This window comes from Pelecanus crispus, chromosome 7 (genome assembly GCF_030463565.1).
Source record: "Pelecanus crispus isolate bPelCri1 chromosome 7, bPelCri1.pri, whole genome shotgun sequence".
In the NCBI taxonomy this organism is placed as follows: Eukaryota; Metazoa; Chordata; class Aves; order Pelecaniformes; family Pelecanidae; genus Pelecanus; species Pelecanus crispus.
The window spans coordinates 49,557,310-49,580,376 of record NC_134649.1 but is presented as its reverse complement, the minus strand read 5'-3'; the positions used below and the strand labels follow the sequence as shown (position 1 = coordinate 49,580,376).

The following is a 23,067-nucleotide window of genomic DNA, read 5'->3' as shown; positions in this document are numbered from 1 at the left end:
TACACAGCACTCTGATACGGCTAATTACGAACAGCAGACCTCGCCTGGAGAGCCAGTCGGTATTTATTCATTTCTAAGGGGGAGTTTGGGACTCTACAACTGGGGGGGGGTGTCCGTGTCTGTGTAACTACTGGGCAGACCTGCTGATAAATCCCACGAGGGACCGGGCACCCTCGTTTCCCTAAGTGTTCCTGGGATGGCTGTCATACACCTGTAACGAGGGTCTTGCTTCTACCAGCACAGCTTAACTTCAAGGCAGCACACACCTCCCATGCGAAGTGAGAGCTGAGCCTTGGTCTTGCTCTGAGCTACGACGGACAAACATGTTCAGGAAATAGAGTGTAACACTGTATATTCAAACACTTTAAACAAAGCTTATGTAAGCTTCCACCTATTTTTGAAGCGTGGATATTTCACAGACCACGAGGGTATACAAAACAGCCTCTTTGAATCCAATATAAAGATGGAGGGTTCAGGAGGACTCGGAGGGGGTATTAAAAGCCTGTCAACATGACATGAAGCAAGGCGACAGTCAGAGAAACCCAACCTTTTCGTAAGGGATCTGCAGCAGCTCCAGCACCACCGCGTGAGCTCCCATGTTCCTCAGAAGTCGCTGCTGCTGCTTACGGCTTTTCCTGACCGAGGCACTTTCCTGAACACAGAGCTTGCTGAGCCGCAGCAGGATCTGCAGAAGAGACTTGCTTTAGAGCTAAATTCTGGGCTTTATTTCAGAACATGCCAGGTGGCTCCCAGAGAGCAGCAACAGCAAAACACGCATCTGCATGGACTAGAGCAGCTCTAGGCAGCAAAATCAGGTTTTGGGGTCTCGAGGTGAGGAGCCAAGACCAGGCTAAGGCCTGGTTGCTCCTGCAACAACAGCAGAGGTGCAAAAGGCCTGAGCTGGAACCAAGAACCTCCAGGAAATGTGGGCGCAGAAGGCAGCGACGGTGTCTGCTGCCCGCTCGAGCGGCAGCCACCACCCCCTCGCGACCCCTCCGGGGACGCAGCAGCCAGCACAGCCTTGCACCACTCAGCACAGGCAAGGGAAGTAGCGTGGCAACAGTGCTATCATCACATCTTGTGGTTTACTGGCCTGGGCACTATCCATCACATCTCTGACTAGGGCTGGTCCTGCAGAATTCAGCAGTGTCAAGTGAACCCGGCATCGGGCTCCGCAGTACGGAGCCAGAGAAAGACCATTAGCTCACACCACACCAGCGCCAACGCATGCTCTCTGTCTGGTGTTTTTTAAATCAAATTTCAACAGCACGGTGATTTTGAGTGCAAGGTACTCGGGACAGGGCAAATTAAATAGCTTCTCCACTTGCTTACTTCCTTCGTAGCCTTTAACAATAAAAATATTGTGTTACCATTGAAACAGCAGCAAAATGTCGTGTTTCTCACTAATCCATTCTCAAGGAAAGAATACACATGTTGTGCTTATTATATTCCTGGCTTCTCATTCAAGTTGGGCTTTGTTATTACTCAGCAAATAGTTTCCACAATGGAAGAGTGACTCAGACTTTCCTGGGTGTCTCCCTGACTGCAGCTCCGCAGAGCTGTGTTACTCATTTACACTTCCATTTAACTATCAAGAAGCAAAGTTTTACCTCTTTTACTACACGGTAGTTGTAGCTGCTAGTACTTTCAGGCTTTTGGGACTTGCTGTGACCTTCCTGGGGATAAAATCAGACCATTTATTAGTAGTGTATACTATTGCCTCCATGAAGGCTAAAATTACCGTTCTAGGATAGTGCCTGCTCTCTTCCTGGAAAAGAGTGTCATCCTTCCTTTTTCTGACAGTCTCAGAAAAATACATGTAATTATCTTGTCAAGTCACAGTGACCTCTATAACGTAAAATAAGGTGAGGGCGGGATGATTTTAGAGACAGCAACCTCCTGCCCTTTCCCTTGCTCGACACATTCTGTCTGTAACCAAGCCTCCCCCCAAAAAATCTTCTTACTTTCTCTCCCTCTCTAAAATATTAAACTGTCATCGCACAGATATCCAGAGGTGCCTCACAGTACTACGCACAAGGAAAGCAACAAGTACATTACTTTTATTTATTTCTAGTAATAAATGTTCATAACCCAGGGACTGTTTCTTGAATTCCCTCACCCAGTCTTTTCTATTTGATTGCAAATTCTATGGAGGCCAAAAGGTGTTTAGTTCTAAGCCAGATGTGCATGCCAACAAAGTCCTGTGTTATCAGGTACAGATAAAGCACCGTTCTCTTCTGTCATTTAATCGCAGTGCCAAAATGCATCACCTGAACAGTTCACAGCTCTGCCCTTACATTATTTGAGGTACTTCTGACCACACAAACACCATGCAATCTGTCAGTGCTGAAAGGACACAACTTGGGAGCCAGAGCAAACCCACACCAGCTGCTCTGTTAGAGCCTAAAGATGGCAAATCAGTGGCTGCTAATCCTGAGCAGTTTCCACTTGAGACTAAGTGGCATCAACTAGCTCAAGTTCTCCTCTTATCCTTGCCTTAATCTAAAAGCAATACAGATAGCCTCACCAGATGGGTTTTTGTCACATTTCTGGAAACAGTTACAACTTCATAAAATATTAACACATGAATTTCTGCAAACACAACCTAATTACCTCTTTTTTCTTGTGTTCATTTTCACCTTGCACTCCATCCATAGTCTCATCAGGACCTTGGCCTTTGTACACCCAAAGCTCCGATTTTTCCACAATAGACCTCAGCTGGTCCAAATCTTGTTTTATCTGCTTGTAGTTGTCAACATCTTGGCTGGTAACAAGCAGTTGAACCTTACATGAATGCAATCCATTAGTTGCATGAAAGGATTGGTTTTAGCTGCAATATATACATTCAGATGAGGAATAACGCCTTAATACACACACATACCTGCTTAAAAGCTTGAAGGACTTCTTGTCTCTGACTAAAGTGCCGGAAGAGCAGCTGAAGTGCTCCAGACACCAGAGGAGGATAATCATGCATTGTCAAATGCAACAAAACTCTGAGAAATGTTCTGCCGCCATGATCATCCAAATCCAGTGGTGTGTTCTCCTCACTGAAAACAGAGTGTAGGAGTTAACTAGTACATCAGGCTGAACATCCCAGCAGGCTCGTAGGTCCAGTCAGTGGTGGCAGAAAACCTTTTTTCTTACTTTTAATTAAGGGAGAAATTTATCAAATCAAGGGCTATCTTAAGACACACAGGGTTTTTTTGGTGTGCTGCTTAACAGGGATGCTATTCCAGAATCTCATTAATCATGGTTCACTCAGCTTACATTATCCAACTCACATTTTTGGGGGGTCAAACTATGCCAAAATATTTGTCCCTGTGTCAGCCTCACCCTATTACTCAAATAGTTCTTGCCCATTCCTGGTACTACCCTTCTCACTACTTCTGAAATAAAACCCTCCCCCAGTATCCAGGTTGCAATGTTAGTTATGTCCAGCACTTGAAATAATCCTCTTCCCTCTCTTTCCCCTGCACCCCTTGCATGAGACACTCATGTTGGGTTTTTTTTTCCCCCATCAGTGCCCCCTGAACCTTTTCTGTATTCTGCTTCCAACTGAGTCTGCACGCTTACATTAAAAATTCTGGTTGTTAATTCTGTAAGTGAATCTCTCTCTCTCCCCTCCTGCCTCCATTTAAGAAATCAGTTATCTTAGGTTTACAGAAAACAACTGCAGCTCTGAGCAGCTTAAGGACAAGCTCAAGTACTTGGAGTCTGTCACTGACTTGCTGTCCTGTGATTTAAGAAAGGATATAAGCCGCTCCGGAAGGCAGGCAGGTATGGAAGGTACAGCTTGCTTTGTTCTGTCACGCATGTGCAGCTTAATGCTGCATTATACAAAAAAAGGATGGCTAAAAATATATCTGTCTCAGTAGAAGCCCCAATCCTTGCCTACACAAACTTTTCCACCTAAGATTTTACTGCAGCGTTCAGCTCACATGCACTAATCCTCCAGCTTGGCTTTCACCCCCACGAGTGAAGCCCTCCCACGAAGATCTTTCTGGCTGAAGGACCCCTGCCCCTTATCTGTCGCTTTTAATCCAAACGGACACTATTTTGAGCTGTATCAAAGGCATTTCAGGAAAATGAAGCCTAGGTAACTGTGGCAGCTGTTTCCCAATCTGTTCCCAGTTACCACCTCGCTTCCAGCTGCAATCCCCACTCCTTGGGAGCCCTGAGGGCTGCAGCCTGGGAACTCCCGAGCTACCTCTTGGTTAGCACTAGTGAAGAGATACTTTCCTTCCACCAAAGATACCCTCGGCTTGTTCTTCGATATGTTCAAAGTCTAGGGCTCCTGAGAAAATAAAAAGAGACAAATATGTTATGTCAGAGTTGCACCAGAGATGTTTTTGCAGCCTTAGAACATTTTAAATGGCAAGCGGTGATGTAGGTGTACGCAAGGGACCCAAGCTGAAGGGAACGCTGAGAGATTACTGAAGCACCCTGCTAAGATAACATAAGACAATAAATTAACCTGTTCTCAGCTCACAAATTAAACTGCACAGTAATTTCAGCAACATCCAGGTTTATTCCTCTCTTGACTATTTTTAGATTGCACCGGCATCATTCCAGGGCACTGATGGGACCTGGCATCATTCGGAGTGGCCATCCACAAGAAACACCAAACTTCAGCCTTGAAGAGTTCTAAAGTAATAAATTCAGCAATGACAGCAATACCCCTGTGGCTCAATAGGCAAAAAAATCTTTGTGTTTTCAGTATAAGGTATGTATTATCACATGGGCAATGACCAATATTCTGAAACGACAGAGACTTGGAGCTCTCAATATTTCAAAGATTTGCAAAGGGGAACAGAAGGAGAGCACAGGGATTTTACGTCCTCGCCAAAAATGCTTACTCCCTGTCTTCCAAAGTTCATCTTGCAGAAATAGCTCTCGCTCTCCCCGCCAGCCCAATTTCAAAGGCCCTGGCACCCCAGGGGGCTGCCGGACAGACAGCCCAAGAAGAAAGTGAACACATCCCCTTTGAATTGAGATCAAAAGAAACAGCCTCCTCCCTTTGAAGACTTCACATCTCAACCACATTTTACTTACCTTTCTCTTCTGCATCTAGCAATACAGTCCCCAAATTGAGGAAGAAAAACTGTTTATGTCTAAAAAGCTGCACTTTTAAAGTCCAGTTATTCCTACATGGTACAAGTCCTAACTACAGGACACTTTCTCCGCTGGAAAGCGATAGAGCAATTTGCAACACCCCATCTGCCCACCCCACTAACTATCCTGCTTTCCATTAAGAAGAACACAAGGACATGACAAGCTCCTCAACAGCTTACTTTCATACTCTTGTCTAGTAGCACTGAGATACAGACACCTCCAGATGTCTTGCCTTCCTACAATACCTTTGGAAAAGAGAAGTTTGGGCGGGTAGAGGCATGACATCAGGGGGAAGGGATGGAAGGAATGGAGGAAATCAGATGTCTTTGGGGACCGTTTTCCTTCACCCAGAAACATTAATAGAAGATTTGAGGTTGATGACAGATCATACATGATAGTGTTTATTTCAGGTTTTCTTTAAAGGATGCATCTCAGGCTCTTGGTCACACTCAACACATGGAAACAAATAGGAGAGCACAAATAAATCCTGGGTTTTGTTTGGGGTATACGGAAATGATCCTCACTCCGTTATTCCCGCTGCTAGCAGGGTACTCTGCTTCAGTGGGACCATTCATATGCCAAAGCAAGAACCTGAATCAAGCATCCAATTAGCACCTCTAAGAGTAAAGAGTCTTCCCTAACCCACACAAATTCGTTCTTTGCAAAATAACTAACCTGGTACATTAGCTGGCATTTCTTGATTACTGCTTCCAGTGGGTGATTCGGACATCTGGGCATTGCTTTCATCAAATTCATGTTTAAATATACAAAGTAGGCAGGAGATTCTGTAGTCCAATCTCACATTCAAAATAAACTGATGATACAGAAGTAGTAAAAATGTTGGAATAACTTGCCTATGTTCAGCACACGTGCAATTTACAGATAGCGCAGTGCTACCAACATGCAAGATGGACATAGTAAAGGTGCGGCTTTAACTCGGAGAAGAGGTACGCAAATGTTTTTCTAAAAATCCCCACAATTCAGTAATTTTTTCCAGTGATTTCAATGAGCATATGATATACACACAGTAATAAATACTTATGAGTGAAAGATTTTGGCAGAGTTTTGATCCCTCGTTACTGCCCGATGCAGGCACCCTCACCCCGCCCCCAGGACAGGAAAGCCCCATTTCTATCTCCGTTCTGAATCCTGCAGGAATCTGACAGACCAGCACTGCTGTCCTCCTCCTTGAGGACAGCACAGGCAAAGAACACTTGCAGTTGTCTCAAATTTATGGGAGCACGCTTAATGCCAGTTTTAATAACCCACGGTAACAGGGGGAACACTGGCACACTAAAATATCCCATCGCACATGCCAGGCCGTAAGAGAAGTTCTGGCTTTGACTAAAATTAGCAATGGTGAAAGGAAGTGAATCAAGCCTCCCCTACGAGCTGCATCTGCTGCTGAGGGGAAGGGCATAACCTCAAACCCAGCTACGTGTGACACCGCCCACGGGGGCACAGGGAAGGTACACCATGGCTTTCCTGCTGCTTCGCATGCTTTCGCCCACAAGGCTTTTGCAGCTTTCTGGCCTCCATCAACTTGCCCATGAAATCACCAAACAGAAAAGGACTCCTACACTGAGGGAGGGAAGACGGATTTCAGCGCAGTAATTCTGTGGCAACTTCTAGATCAAGACAGCGCTGTGGGAAAGGGAAAAAAAAACTTTTCTCTTTGTGTCCCAAAGACTTAGGAGTGAACACATGAGAAAAGCCAGAGACACAGATGGAAGTGACAGCAAGGCTGGCAAATGTGCACACACAAAAACCACTTCAGGCTTACGGCTGTACGAGGAGGAGTCTCAACTATCTCCCCCACCCTTGGGGCACTTAACAAGATGGCCCTGTATATTCAGGGAAATTACTGAGACACTATGAGCTCTCCACTTCAGCAAGTCAGGTGTTTACAAATCACTGTTAAATATGCAGATGTCTACTGCAAACTCATTTCTATTAAATTGTTTCAGTAATGGCGTAATATTGTCATAGGCAAGTTGAGTGCTGCATGCCTGAAAGTCACCCTTGTAACGCTCTACCAGTTCAAAAGAGGCAAATACAAGGCAGGAGTGAGTTCAAAGGCAGCACAGCACTACATTAATAGAATCACAGAATCATTTAGGTTGGAAAAGACCCTTAAGATCATCGGGTCCAACCATAAGTCTATGCTGAAATGAATGAATCGTGGGGAATTTTTAGAAATCCTCGTGTTCCGCCTGAAGTACAAGACCCATCACTTAATCTGAAACACCATGGGCCCAGTTTTGCAGAACTGCGAATACCTAAGTGCGTTGCCTGGTGCTGGCAGCAGAATATTTAAAATGGAGGAATGGAAATCTAAGGCCCCTGTTGAGTGCGGTGCCCACAGCTGCTCCTCAAGAAGCACCTCCAGAGCCATCCCTGGTTTCCCCAATGCTTCGATTAAAGACAGCACAAGGTGCTACATTAATTTGCGTTGCTAGTACCTGAAGTATTTCGATGATCTTCAGCTTTGTGTCCATTACCAGGATGTCCTCTTTCTCCGGTTCACTCTGCTTGACGTTACCCTCAGGAGCAGCAGCAAGCGGAGTCATGGGCAAGAACCCACCGCCTCTGAGCACCACCTGGGTCATCAGCTCACCAACTCCGTGGATTGATCTCATCACATTGCTCCCTTCAGAGAGGTAGGTAAACAGGTAAGGTTATGATGGTGTAATGGGACTGCATTAACAGGGCAAGGACCCTCCACATCCTACGAAGAGAAATTGTCTCAACATTAAACGAGGCCAGGCGGACACCTAAATCCCTGGAACAGACGGAAGTCAACAGAAGCACTGCAGCACTTTCAGAAAGCCCCCGCCCTGTCCCTCTTTCATCACAGGCATTACTCAGCTGTACAGCCAAGCCATAGCCAGAAAGGAGTAGAAGATTTCAAAGCCGCATTGGCATTTGGAGATGAACTAGAAACTACCAAAGAATGATCTGTTCGGCCAACCGTTTTTCAGCCTTACCTTTACTTTCCTCGCCTTTTGCCATCTTGGTAATAGGGAAGATGGTAGTGATGTGCACACAGTCTAATATAGCAAGGAGGATTTTGGTTAGTCTGAGGAGGTCACAGAAGTTGTAGAAACCAAAATATATCAGATTTCTGGCTAAGTTAACAACCTACCAAAATAATAATAAAAAGCCTGATTAATACTAAACATTTTGCTATCACAATCAAGTCATCTTAACACAGTGAAAAGACCAAGAACCTAGCTGTGACTCATATCTTCTCATAGTATCTTGCAATTCTGTAAGACACTATAGTTCTACATTTTATCAGAACATTTTCTACTTGCCTACAAATACTGCAATGCCTGGAGTAACAGTCTGTACCTGCAATTAATATTCTATAGCTACAAAATCATGCCATATTTGCCTCATTACAGAAGAGGTAAGACAGGTCAAGACTAGAGGGAATGTACAGATGCTTTTTATGGTTTTGTCCACCCCCCACCCCCAAAAATCGCACATCTAAAGCTTACTGCTACCAAGTTTCACCGCAAGCCCTCCATGTGCACTCCTTCAAGATTCACAGATAAGAATTTCACATATAGTGCAAATACTTAATGTAGCTCCATTATCTGAAGTATATTCCCTCAAACACTTTTTTTTTAAAAGAAATATCACATTTTTCTTAAATTAACAGTTATTTTGGGAACATTATTGCATGGATTTGCTACATCTTATTTGCACGGACAGACTATTTCAATAGGTCAGTAAAGTCACAGCACACTGTATTGTTCTCTTCCTGAGTAATACTGTAAGCTCTAGAGACTATCCGTGCATGCAGACACAGTGTTTAGTTTTTGAGAATATTTATTCCAGTAAAGCTTGACTTTGCAATAACAGTGAGAGCAAGAAAGTAAACAGGGCTGCTGCAAACCTAAGACATAAGCTCACATTCATTAATTGTATTTCAAGAACTATCATTGCAAACTGTCACAAACTTCAGTGGGGTTGCTTGCACAGAGAGAAAGGACTACACCGGAAAGTAGGAGCCTGCTGAGGCTCAGCACTCACTAATTACTTGCCAATCTACCTGGTATTGAAATATGTACCAACATGCCACAAAAAAAAAAAAAAAAAAAAAAAAAAAAAAAAAAAAAAAAAAAAAGGATAAAATCAGAACTGGATAACTACCTCAAAAGTGAGCTTATTTTTCTCTTTATCAGAGAAAGGGAACCTCTGACACACCACATCTCTTAAATATTCCTCTACAAATTCCATTGTCTGTGCAAATCTCTCCTTAATTTCATCTTTGGAAGTTCCACTGCTATCATAGCTGAAGAGGAAAAAAAACAAAACAAAAAACAAAACAAAACACAAAACTTAGCATGCAAATACACAGGGCTCTTTTCCCCCGATACAATTTTTCATTGGTTTGTCAAAATCTGAGAAAAGTTAAAAGCTGTTAAATAGTTTATCCAAACGAGGGAGTCAGGAAGCTGACGCTGTAATTTCCTGGCTTTTGCTGTTTTATCCCATATGCTCATTTTGCACTATTTAAAAATGTCTGAGGAAAACAAAAAAAAGAGAATTTTGTCCCAATAAATAAAAAAAGAAACCCTTATTATTTTTGTGGAAACAGTGACAAGCTATGCGCAGCACTAAGAAGAATGGATGTGGCCAAGAGATGCTGACTGTGGATGCTATTTTCCTCCAAATAGAAACAATATATATGCAAAGTAGACATTAATTTTCCTTAATACAAATTCCAGTTTTTTTTTCCTCAGTGTGTGCAGAGAGCATTTGAAAAAGACAATCCCCACCCCCTTCCACTAACTACTTTTGTTTTCCTGTTTGATCACCTATCACTGTTTAGCCTCTGCCAGAGCTGAAGACAGTTGTTTTTCTATTTTGGCATTTAAAGTTGAATATGATCTACTGCATCTCTCTCAGCAAAGAAAACTAGGCTAGCAAGGAGGGACGGGAGGGAGAGAAAAGAAACCACTGAACACCAGTACTTACACTGACAAGACTCAAATTCCTATTATTTAACACAGATTTTAACTGTTCATTTTCTCCAACCAAAAGAATTGAGTTCTGAACAGTTGTATGGTCAAGAAATCGCATCTCCAGTCTAGCTGTGGTTTTGTATAGATTTTTCACCACTGTATCAGAGTATTTTCCATTGGAGATTAAGGAACACGACTGTGTCTCCAGCACATTACTTGTTTCAGCATCTTCACCCTTGGTTTTGTTTTTGATTGCATGAGCTACCGTATGGACAATCTGCCCTGACGAGTCTATTCTCCAGTCGAATAAGGCAGGGGGAAAAATGAAATAGTCCTCCCTTGCTTTCCCTCCCCAGGGCTAGGTCACTCGTCGCATCCCCCAAATCAGAGACAGACCATCACCGTGATCGCCGCGCGTTTTGGAGACAAACCGCTGCTGCCTCGCAGCTTACACCACGCACGTACAGGAAGGTCATTTTGTTCTCAGGAAGGTTCTCCCCAGCAAACGTTACAGGCAAATGAGACTACAGGGTCTGAATAACAGAACTAGTGAGAATATGTTATGTTTTTTTTTAAATTATTATTTTTTAACCAGAAATAGTATAAATAATGCATGAGTTGAAGATTGATCTGGTTTGATTTTAAAAATCAAGAGTGATGTAATTTCCTTTCCCACGCCATCCCAGCAAGTACTTACTCATCAATAGCAATTTCAGAAGGTATTTCAGACCACAGACGAGCATACTTCACTGGCGTTACTTGTTCTTGGGGGTCACGATCAACATGCATATGAAGCATTAGCCGGCAGAAAGATGCTCTCAGATCATATGGCAAGTTTTCATCAGACATGCAACGGAGAATGAGGTCCACATCCAGCTGGCCAGATATTTCATTTATGGCTAAGTACTGTCGATCAAGGCACATTCTAGCAAAGAGGTTTAGTTGGTATCTGCAGGGGGGAAAAAAAAAAAAAAAAAAACACACACACATAAACAAACAGGTTACACTTTAATTTCCAGAAATGCCCACTGGGTATAGTACTGATATGCTCTTACGTGTATTAACAGAATGAATCTTATCTTTTCCAGTAATGTAGCTATACTTATGGAAAGAATAAAGTACTTATCAAACACTAGTAAAAGGTAACGTAGTGGAAAAATGGAATAAAAGGAGTCGTCATGTCTCCCTGAGAGTTACACAGAATTAAGTAATGCGGTTCACAAAAGCTACAAAAGAATCCAAAGAACACTTAAGGCAACTCAGCCTAAAGACTGTAGAAGACCAAACACTCTTTACTAATGCTGAAGCCACAGCTGTCCAGAGGGAACAGTGTAGGTGCACTACAGAACCGTTCAAAATCAGGTACCTGATTAAACAGCTACTGAGCTCTTCTCCTTCAGTCAAGGAATTGGTAGGGAAAAACCAAACTTAATTCCTAACCTTTTCAGTCCATAAACTAAAAGCAAGCAGCTGGCATTTAAGGTATGCACATTCAACAGACTGATAATTAGCCTTTAGTCATAAAGCATGTCCCGCAGTCATGAGTATTCATTCAGGCTTGTGTTCAATAGTGTCAACTGTGAGGTTTCCTAAAGAAATGAACATTTAATTGAATGCAGACTCCTGTTCACTCTCAGCACGCCTCATGGGAATTTGACCAAACCGTATCTTAAACCCTTGTTTTAAGCACATTCATGAGTCTATAATGTAGACTAAAAATAATTAACACTTATCAATTCTACTTCAAAACAAGTGCAAGAAAATCCATGTTGAAAGCAGGTACTTTTTTTTAAAATATGAGAGGTCTCCTTTTGAGCTCAGCCCTCCAATGGCACAAATAAAAACATGTATTAGGACATCTACTGCAAGAACTATTTCAATGGAAGAGATAATGCAAAAAAAGATAGCTATTAAAAAAAAAAATCTAGCTGTACTTTCTGCATCACCATAATCGAGTCTGTCAAACTACTCTCAGAAGTTTATAACCCAGACAGAGGAATTTGGTCCGGGCTGAAACCTGATCTTACACTATGCCAAGAACTTGGTGTCTTGTCAAGTCATCTGGAAACATCGCTTCATGTCAGAGACTGCTAAAAGCATAGCTTAAGCTGTACAAAAGAGCACTGCACGTTAATCAAACCACACTTGTGGCATTTTCATAACTTTATATATTGTCCTGCTGAGAACTACAGGACCACTAAAGGCTTTGAGCTCAGAAAGAAATTTAGAAGGCAGGGAGAACAGCAGTGACTTCTTTGAAACCAACAGCAAAGCCATCTGCACGCTGAAATCCTGTTCTTCCTGCAAGCAGTTGTTCACCTCAACTACCATCTGAATACAGGTAACCTAAACGGTTTACAGGCTCTCTTGTAACACCCGTTTGTCGGGAAACCAAGCAGAAATACAGGCACTAAGTGCTGTGCAAATTCAATGCACTCTAAGCCTCAACCCTTCCCCCCCGCCCTTCAAAATCAGTTTAAACTGGCTTATGCTGATAACTGGACTTCTCACCACGAATAATTTTGTGCTTTTAGCTCTCACTTCAACGAGACTTCATCCTTGCTCTCCAACGGCTATTTTGTCCACGAAACCAGTATCCTTTCTCCCAAACCAACTACAGCCTATATACCAAAGCCTTCCCCACACAGCCTTGAGGAACTTTGCTAGCCAACTACTGCACATGCTGCTAACCTGTAGTAGCTGAGCACGTCCCGATCTTCCTTCTGCCCTTCCTTAGCATCCTGAGCCAACTCTCTGATACTCTTGCTGCGGATTTCCTTGTTACTGTCTCTCCAGAACAACCACACTTCTTCCTCATCTTCTCCAACTTCCAAGGCATTTTCTCCACTTGACACTTCTTCAAACTCAAATCGAGAGAGGACCAGCCTGCCAGAAGGAAGTTAGGTTAGATTACAAACTGCCAAGACCCATGCAGATCTTTTAGAACATTTCTTTTAAGACACTTCCTAAAAAAGGCACTTGCTAAAATGTACTGGTGATATAGGAGTAACTAATTTTATGATCTCACCTGCATTCAGAAAACATGAATTTTATTCCTCAACTCTGCAAAGTAAAAGCAGAGTATCTTACTCTTTCAGCAACAGCAGTTTACTACATTAAATCTTTTGGTTTTATTATTAAAAGCATTAGGTTAAAATGAATTTAGATTATAAGCTTTCCATTCAGCCTTAAAAAGACCAACATTTCAGCTCCATTCAACTGATGAAGATAAAGAAACAAGGAAGTTGAAGACACATCTACCTGACTTTCAAAAACATCTTTACAGGAGAACTGGTTCAAAGATCATTCAACAGACTAGGAAAGGATTTGGTAAACAAAAATATCTAAAAATTGATTAGTTCTCTATCCTATAAATGCCAATTGGATCGGAAATTCTTTCTGCTTACATGGCAAAATAACTAGAAACAAATCAGCTACTAAAACTAAAAAGGCTTTGGGGGCTTTTAGATCTTCAGCAAAAAAAAAAAAGATCATACATCTGAAAAAAAGACAAATTAAATACACAAGGATAAGAACAAATAAGTGATGTAGCAACTTTACATGCTGGTGGAAACAAATACAGTCTTTATGATTTCATGAAGAGAGTTAACTGTGCAAGAATACTCTCATCCATTTGTGTTTTAAATACTACCTGACAAAGACCTGCTTCCCTTTTACAGTATTTTGATAACGGTTACCTGGGCCCTATTCCCCATATCGAATAAACCCATCTTGATGAACGATAATTGGGATTTGGTGCCTGCTATGATGCTTCAGCAATGGCAGGGCAATGCTGAGAGCTGGAGACCAAAATCCTAACTGCAGAGGAAGAAATGGGAGAGCAGAGATGCATCAGCTCCTGCTTTGCTGCAAGCTGAGCTCAGTGGGCACGCGCCCAAGAAGCGCTCACTCGCTTCAGACAGCTTAGGGAGGAAAGCCTGAAGCCCAGAGGAGGATCAGGCCCCCCGGACCCTGCACACCTTCCTGCAAAGTCTGTCTACTTTGATCAAACGTGAGACATTTGAAAGATTTCTCTGACTGCAGGACTGAGAATGCATATGGCAGACGCCTGCTGTCATCAATACCCATCTACTGTGTATTTGAAGAGGACCCCACACATACTTAACTGCTTTCTCTAGCCGTGCCAGCAGGGCTCTCAGCTTTGAATCACCTTCCTTCTGTTTCACGCTAGGAAAACCATCTTTAAAGGCATTAACTTACTTAGTTTCAATGAGAATGTCTGCATTTGCTGGATTCAGCACGGCTTTACAAATCAACTCCTGTGTCACTGGAATAGACTTGTTCATGGAAACGCACAGATCTGAGAGGTAATCCAAAAACCTGTTGGAAAACGCGAGCCAAAAGGGTATCAATCCTTGTTGAGATCTAGACTGAAGCAATCTACATTTCAGAAAGAAAACATTCAGAACTCCATTTTAACATTGCAGAGCGAGACTGCTGCCCGAGGGGGAAGTTATGTCGAGTGCCAAAAAAAGAAGTGAACTAGCCATGCTTCCTTACTAGCAAGTTGGCAGGTACAGATTTTTTCTCAGAAGGCTAAGAGGAAAAGGGTAATCATATACGCAAAAACGCACGTCTCACCTGGGCTCCCTGTTTTTCCTCACGAGACTAACAAAAGTGTCAATCTCAGCAGCCGTGATGTGCTTCTCCAAGAGCTTGCGATTGTTATGAAGCAGTGCTGTAATAGTGTCCTCGGCCAAGACATCGTAGCCAATTTGCTTCTGCATGAAGCCAAACTGCTTCGCAATGTATTCCTTCAAAACATAGAAGGAAGAGGGTGTAATTAATTCTCAGAATTCAAGAAAATACTCAATAACAGAAAACGGTAAGGTGCTTGTCAATACCAACATCCCAAGAGGCAAACTGGGTAAGATTCAAATTGTTCTTTTGAGAGAAAATAAGTGATGACAGATAACCTTAACACCTCCCTGCCTCCGGGACTAGATACTACCAAGGCATTTTAATAAATGGCAACAAAAATGAACAGCCTTAATTCAGAGGTTAACTTTCAAGGGAGCCTGTAGTAGGCAAGAGTGAAGAAAGTCTTATAATTCACCTGGATTTGGCAGTTAGCAATTCCGTTTTCTTAAATTCCCCTTAGAACTGGTACTAATTACACTGCATATAGTCTCTGATAGAGATGAAAAATGCCAGACAGAGTAAAACTGAGCAATCCAAAAATCTCTCGCTGACTGCACAATCACAGCACATCAGCGTTTAATTAATGGGATGCAGCTTATATTTTTTTGGAGCGCAGGAACAATGTTAGTGCCATTGAAAGCTACAGACATATTTCAGACCTGATTCTTTCTGTAATCCTGCTGAGAGTGTCTCAGCACTCTGTAGCAAAGCCGGCATATGTGTCTGAAAGGAGCATGACGCTGGTCTCCGAGCTCCTCCAACCGCAACATCGGGCCATCACCGCTGTCCGTAAATGGTGCTTGCAACAACTTGAAAATCTATAGATTTATTAAAACACAAAGATAAAATCCCCTGAGACGCTGTCTTCATTTGATTATAATTAGTGTAAAAGCATTGTGTCAGTGTCTTTACATTTCTAAAAGGTACATCAGAAATACACTCCAGCTGCCAAGTTTGTTTCTTTGCCATAGAGCCTGGACAGAAGATGTTGTTGATCACCTTTATCCAACACCGTAGTCTGTAATTTCTTCTTCGAGCAATGGTATGCCTACAGTCCACATGCCAAGAACCTGCTGAAAGCTAGAAACTCGAAGGATCTTTTGGTCCCAATAATTTGGCCAGGTTCTCTGTTACTGCCTTCTCTTTTCTGACAACCCTTCTTGTAGACAGAGTTAAAGCCTACCTGCTTTAGAATATTCTGTTCTCTCATCAGTTTTTGCCGTTCTCTATTAGGTTTAGAAAATACCACCTCAAGGACATCTTGTCCAGAATTAGTTCCACCAGTGACAAAGTAGACCAAATCCTCCAACAATTTGGTAACAGATCTATGGAAAAGCCAGAGGTTGTTAATACAAGACTACAAATTCTATCTGTTGTAAGAACAATGCCAGTTTAAGTTTACAGAGATTTCAAAATGCTAAGTGAAAATAGATCAATTAGAGACTGACTCAGATACTGGATAAAGCACATCGGTTCGTACAAAACTTAAAATTAGGAACTAATGCTCCCTCCCTATTGCTATAGGCTTGCTGTCTAATAGCTAAACCATAGCAGCAGTAAGACAACGGTAGCAGTTTAGGGCAACTATACGCTTGCCAAGTTCTATTTGGCAGTTCTTTAAAATGCCAGGATCAAAAAAAAGGAAAAAAAAACAATTGGGTGATAATCTCTCCCAAGGCCAAATAGAAGACATTGGTTGTAGAAGTGCATGGGCCCTGGTTTTACACAGCCGACTCCGCGCTCTTTTTGTGTGGCCACGTACTTTTCACGGACATTGGCAGAGGATTTGCAAGAAGTCATGTGCTCAGTCTTCACAAGATGGATTATAAATTCCCACACTCAATTTACAAAGCCCATCAAGAAAGCTATGCTGTGGATTATTCCTCCAAGTTCACAACAGTTCTCATGCTCTCATTTCACAGAGCAACAGGGAGGGCTTGACAGAACAGGCTTGAGAACCTCCACTATGGACACGTCAACAATAAAACCATCACTTTTTTTTTTTTTTTTTAAATCTAATCAAGGAGGAAACATAATCCTTCTTCTGAAGATAGCGTACATAGATAAAATTTTCAAAGAAACAGTTACTGAGTAAAGGAAACAACATTATCAGAACCAAATTCTTGCTTCCTTACCTTCTCTCATTCTGGGTTATTGTTCCCTTTTCCAACTTGCCAGCAATGGAACCTAAAACCTTACTTGCATCATTTGCAAAATCCAAGTCCCGAACCTCTGCAGGGGAAACTGGTACTATAGCAAAAGCTTCTTTGTCCTCTTTCACTGGAGAAGTACCAATCTGAAACCCAAAGAATTTTTATCATCAAAAAGGCAGAAACCAAAGTAGTTATTCATATACTCAGTGATAATAAAACAAAAGAAGAACCACGCTCCACTTAGTACGAGGCTACTGATGAAGTCAAACTTCGAGAACAGTACCACTCTGTGCAAGCTCAAAGCTGTTCCTAAATTCAGAGAAACATCAGGAGAGAGCGCAAAACGTTGCCATAAACAATGGACTAAAATCCTCTTCGTGATGACTGTCGTACAGTAGAAATTGAACAGTGTAATGAGTAAACTACTGTGCAAACCTAATGTTTTAGATAAAAAAATTTTGCACAGGCACTATTCATTGCTGTTATGCTGCTTGCTGTTTGACAAACTCAGCATTCTCAAGGGACTGGAACTTCTCCTGCCAACACCACTTTTGTGGAAGTACAGGAATCAAAGGATGTGCATATATAAAGTAACAAGACTTACTTTAAGCATCACAGGTTTCTCTTCTTCTTTATCAATAGGGATATTGGTACTATGAACCCAGGTGTTAGTGCAAAGGTGTCGAAGTCTGACATAAGAGTTCCTGAAAAAGTCAAAAGTTTCAAAGCATGAGTCGCTTTCCCAGATGGGAAATCTTCGCATTGTTTGAATTGCAAGATGTTGGCAGGAACAAGCGGGGAAAAAAAGTGTCATCTTTATCTGTGCTGCATACCATAAGAGGAATAAGACTTTTCTTTCCTTATTTCATTCTATAAATTCACCTTAAGAAGTTGTTCTTACATAATGAAATAAGATTGTGCTGTAAAACAGAACTACATCTATATTTTGTTGCTGTAACTCAGCTGCTGCACAGTAACAAATCAAGCCTCTTCGAATCCTCACATTTCCACACGTATATCTGAGCTGTCAGCTTCCTCCCTTACCGTTGTCTTTTTCAGCCCATAACTCCCTGCTATCTATTTCACATTTTCTAAACTGAGAATTTTTAGAGTAGCTATATGAAAAGTCAATGTTGTACAAGCATCAAAGGTCCTTTAAGATACCAGAACACATGGCTAGCACGCAACAATTTTCTCTAGCCAAGTCAGCAAGTCTTTCATCCTATGGGGACAGCAGTTCCCAGACAGTTTTCTCAGGTGTTTCTGGCAATGACACTATTTTGCATTGTCCTGGTTTCGGCTGGGATAGAGTTAATTTTCTTCCTAGCAGCAGGCATAGTGCTGTGGTTTGGATTTAGTAGGAGAAGAATGTTGATAACATGCTGATGTTTTCAGTTGTTGCTGAGTACTGCTTATGCTAGTCAAGGACTTTTTCAGCTTCCCATGCTCTGCCAGGGGCACAAGAAGCTGGGAGGGGGCACAGCCAGAAGAGTTGATCCAAACTGCCCAAAGGGCCATTCCATACCATACGACGTCATGCTCAGTATATAAACTGGGGGGGGGTGGCCAGGGAGCAGCAATCGCTGCTGGGAACTGGCTGGGTATCGGTCGGCAGGTGGTGAGCAATTGCATTGGGCATCACTTGCTTCATGTATCATTATTATTATTATCATTATTATACTGTTACTATTAGCATTACTATTTTACTTTATTTCAATTATTAAACTGTTCTTATCTCAACCCAGGAGTGTTTCTCACTCTTACTCCTCCGATTCTCTCCCCCATCCCATCGGGGCAGGGGGAGTGAGCGAGCGGCTGCGTGGTGCTGAGCTGCTGCCTGGGGCTAAACCACGACAAGCATGTACCAGCTCTTTGCTAAAAGATGTCAAGCCACAGTCAGATGAGCATCTTGGGCCAGGACAAGAAACAGTCTCCCAGCTGCAGTATGACCTCCGCTCTCCACACAACCGTGGCAGCCCAAGGGAAAGAAGAGGCAGCCAGGACAGCTGCTTCTGCTGGCCAGGTTAACTTCTGCTAACTTAAGAACGTCTGAAGATTTGGAGAGTCGCTTAGATAAAGTAGATGGAACAAATACGCTGTGCTTTCTCAGCGACAGCAAAGAGCCTGCATGCAGACTGTGTATCTTTGAAGGGTACGGCATCTTTTAAGTAGCAAGAGGTACTACATGAACAGTAAAGGACGTGTAAACAACAGAAAATGAAGTGCTAAACAGTTGATGTTACATCCTAGCTAACATAATACACACAGGTCACGGGAGTGGCTGGATAGGACACCCGAGGCTTTTAGTCCCAGCCTGTTCACTGGCAAGAAAGTCACTTAATCTCAATTTTCCCATCTGTAAAATGGGTTCTGTTACTTACAACTCAATTGTAAAGTACTAAAGCGAAGCTTCAGACACTTGCTAAATATTTCTGTACTAATTTGAGGAAGAATGTAAATTCCAAAGGATAAAACAAAAAGTAGAAGACAGCTTTACCTTAAAATAAAAATTTAAAAAAAAAAAAAAAAAATCAAACTTCAAAGCAGACAGTCAGTTCTACCACTATGCTGAGCTGTACCTGGGGACAAGGCTGTCTCCTCCTCTCAGGGTGGTAGGGTCCAACTCGAATATGGAGGAGATGTCGTTTCCTTCAGGCACAGACACCAGAGAGTACGCCATCTTCTCCTGAGCGCTGTGCAAGCCTCTTCTGGAGGCATCCTGCTCAGGGTCCAGCTGTGGAAGAAGTCCCATCACACACAGTCAGACCAAGCCCTCCAGACCCACCGGCCCAGCGTTCAACAGAGGCGTCCCGTCATTTGGGGACATGGCTGAACCACTCCGAGTACCGGGTAAGACAGCGGGGCTTTGTGACACCAGTAACACCGACAAGGAGCTGCTGCTGCCAACCATCTCTTCGCTTTCCCTGGTGTTAGTAACTTCCGAGTTTTTCTGGATCACAAACACAGTAAAACCTAAGCCACAGAGGTTATGTCTTGCAGACAGTGTCAGAAGAGACTCAAAATCCCCCAGCCGTGCACCCCACAGCGCACTGGGAACTCTGACTAGTTTCAGATGACCCGCATCTGCTGAGGTCCCTGCCCCTGGCACTACTAGCTCTCAGAATGTATTTGACATATTGCAATTATCACTCTAACAAAGTAATTATGCAAGCCGCAAATATGAAAATCAGCAACACTATGTACCAACAATCTTGCTGGGAAATAATCAACTTCAGCAGCAAAAATGGGACTCGCATCTATCAATCACAGACAAATGAAACAAAGCTAATCAGGAGGTTGTCTTGCTGTTCACACTTCAGCTTATGATGCACTCAAACACAATGATATGCTATAAAGGGCATGGCATCAGAAGTATCTTTATTTCCAAGGTGCTAGCAAATTACCAGCCTCCTTTAACAAAATAAAGATACTAACATCAACTGAGTAAAACCCTGGATTTTCAGATGAAAGGACAAAAGGGTAGGAAAAAATGAAGATAAACTAGGGAAAAGAAATGACAGCTTTCTCTAAAACCTTTCATAGGGAACTACCAGTTATCATGAGTCAATAAAAAAGTTGCTAACTGTCTGACACAACACGGGAGCCAGCTGTCCACGTATAAACACCTAAATCCTAGATGTAATTTTCAAAGCGATCAAGCAACCAGTTTATCAGCTTCTCTGAGATCTTGGCACCAGTGGAAGGTAGGCACCCAAAGTAGTCGGCACTCAAGTACCTGTCTTTCAAAGTCCTGGCGTAAGGCACTGCAATCCTTAAACATACGGAAAAGGTATCCCAATGTTGCTTGTGCCTCAGGATACTCTGTAGTTAGCACATTTGTAGTCAATGAACTTGGCTGCAAAGTAATGACATTTAAAGTCTGATTTTGCACATGGGAACAGACAGTTAGCTGTATGGAACAGAAATACATATTGGGAGTGTGCCTTCAAGAGACGGAGCAACTATACACTGAACAGGGTCCATCTGGAGGCTTTACACCCGGAGAAATTCGCTCACTTGGAATGAATTCTCCGAATTTCAGCTGTCTCCATCTCTACAGTAAGGCAGCTGCTCTGTATTCACAATTCTTACTTCAGGAGACAACTGGTCAGTTATTGAAATTGTGACAAAGCTGAAAATGAGCAGTAAATCAGGCAGTAGGATACGGGGCAATTTAGGGAGAAATAAAACTTCAACCCCGAAGTTGACAAAAGGAGTCCCCTCTAATGTTGCAAGGGTACTAGCTGGCATCTCACCCACGCCCGTTCAAACCCCATTCTTGTGCACCTCACTGAGGTATAAGGAGAGAACAACAACGAAACACAGAGCTGTGCAAATAAACCTGCCGTCCTGCAGACGGCTCGTATTTGGATAAAGCTGGAGTTTAGGTAAAGTTGGATAAAGCAGCCTACGCCATCCTGTCACTAGTGAATGTTAAACGATGCAGTAATTTTGTGTCAGAAATGAATTATGTGCTCCTGATCCTACTCTTTATGGTCTGTTTTTGCCACCTAGTGGTAAAGAGGCAGCGGGGAAAAAATCCACAACTCTGAAGCCAGTGCGTTATCATTGTTACTGCACTTATCAGGAGGCATTAACAAAACACCACTAGGATGGATGTCTACATAAAAGACCTTGACACTGATTAACTTTCAAAAAGTTAAGCCAACAAAATAGTTCAATGTTGGATGCCTCCCTCCCCCAATACCTTTGTGGGGGTTTTTTTGGTTAATTTTTTTCATTTTTCCAGCATGTTTACTGAAATCAAGCTGTCAGAAGATCAGTGTTTGCTGCCAAATACCACCAAGAACTAATCAGGATAACAGCTCAGTATCTGGGGGCAAGGGTTAGCCTTTTAACGGCTGGGCTATAACAACAAATCCTTTTAGGAGGAAAGCTCCACCTCGCAGGATTTCAAAGCATCACAGTGCATTCATCTCCTTTTAAAAATCAGAGGAGTCGTTCTTTTTCATATCCAAATGGAGCAAATCTTCCATAATACAGGATAAATGACCAAGAAAGCTGCATAAGCCTACAATCAAACCCAACTAAAAAAGTGTAATCCACAACGGAAAGTGCTGATCCAGTTTTATCTCTTTTCAACTGCTGAAGCAATGCTGTTTCCCTCTGACACCAAAGAGAAGCTTCTATTAATACAAAGCATCAGCACGCTCAATCTTTGGCACAACAACATTTACCGAAAACAACACAGACTTGCTTTCACAGGAAAATCAGAAGAATGGCACTGAAATCATTCTCACCCTGCCATTCTTGCTCTCTAGACCCTTTATCCTGGCTTTCCTGTGACAAGCTAAAACGAGAAAGGGAATTAGTTTCTTAAACAAGGAGGTCGGACGACTGACTGGCACAGCACTATGTGAACAGACCCGTAGGGACACTTGCCACCTAGTGTCACCTTGAGCAACTTGCTTTTCAGACCTATTCAAGAGCATGCTTCACGGAGGCAAAGGTTTAAGAAACAGGAAGACAGAAAAAGAGATGCTACAAAGAGGGGAGGCGAGGGGGTCCAGGTAACATGTAAATTTGGTTCCAGGTGCATTGCTCTTCACTAAAGCCTAATCCAGTTTTCAACATCCGCTCCTCCGGATAGGCCTTAAAAGCCGTCAGATCGTTCTCGGTTCTTTACTTTCTTCACTAGCAACAAAGCCTAGACCATCTATGCACTGGCCAGGCAAATACCTGGGCCTGTGTCAAGCCCTCCTCAATTAGGGGCAAGGTCATACTCTTGCCTATACTTACTGAGGATTGACACTCCAGGTCATCTTCCTCATAGTCAGGGTTTACCTGATGAAACAGAATCACAGGCACGTCAAAACTCTGACAGAGCTCAAAGTGGGAAAAAAAAAAACCTCAGCATGGTCTAAACTTAGTTTGTAAAAGATGCACTCTACTGCTACAGCACTACCAGGCATGCAGAACAAATATACCGTGCAAACGGATTCATTTCTATTCGGGCATCTGTCCATGAATTAAGCAGTTAAGTAATGTGCAAACATGCCGAGAGATTTATCTTGTTTGGGATAATTACTAAAGGAGCAAGAGGGGTAGAGAGTTACCAAGTTTCAGGGTTTTTTTTCTTAAAATCCCAAGTGGAATTTCCAACTAGAAATTACTGGCTTGGCAGAAATCTTTTAGAACAAACA

The 23,067-nt window shown here is 42.5% G+C and overlaps 1 protein-coding gene across 5 annotated transcripts in view; it reads right to left on the bottom strand.

Annotated features, from left to right (window-relative positions):
• The window catches only part of ITPR1 (inositol 1,4,5-trisphosphate receptor type 1), a 166,471-nt gene that overhangs the window by 96,665 nt on the left and 46,739 nt on the right, over positions 1-23,067 (bottom strand). For 2 of the 5 annotated variants that reach the window (XM_075713787.1, XM_075713788.1), the window contains exons 10-28: positions 22,664-22,708; positions 19,483-19,637; positions 17,508-17,607; positions 16,886-17,046; positions 15,934-16,075; positions 15,410-15,568; positions 14,691-14,863; positions 14,310-14,429; positions 12,780-12,974; positions 10,786-11,037; positions 9,274-9,415; positions 8,100-8,253; positions 7,575-7,762; positions 5,788-5,926; positions 4,236-4,294; positions 2,882-3,043; positions 2,614-2,784; positions 1,611-1,676; positions 548-685 (exon numbers count right to left, since the gene is read on the bottom strand). In XM_075713787.1, coding sequence (XP_075569902.1) covers positions 548-685; positions 1,611-1,676; positions 2,614-2,784; positions 2,882-3,043; positions 4,236-4,294; positions 5,788-5,926; positions 7,575-7,762; positions 8,100-8,253; positions 9,274-9,415; positions 10,786-11,037; positions 12,780-12,974; positions 14,310-14,429; positions 14,691-14,863; positions 15,410-15,568; positions 15,934-16,075; positions 16,886-17,046; positions 17,508-17,607; positions 19,483-19,637; positions 22,664-22,708 — 2,721 coding nt within the window. Of the gene's footprint in view, positions 1-547; positions 686-1,610; positions 1,677-2,613; positions 2,785-2,881; positions 3,044-4,235; positions 4,295-5,787; positions 5,927-7,574; positions 7,763-8,059; positions 8,254-9,273; positions 9,416-10,785; positions 11,038-12,779; positions 12,975-14,309; positions 14,430-14,690; positions 14,864-15,409; positions 15,569-15,933; positions 16,076-16,885; positions 17,047-17,507; positions 17,608-19,482; positions 19,638-22,663; positions 22,709-23,067 lie in introns of all 5 variants that reach the window. The other 3 variants (XM_075713784.1, XM_075713786.1, XM_075713789.1) reach the window with 3 other exon arrangements.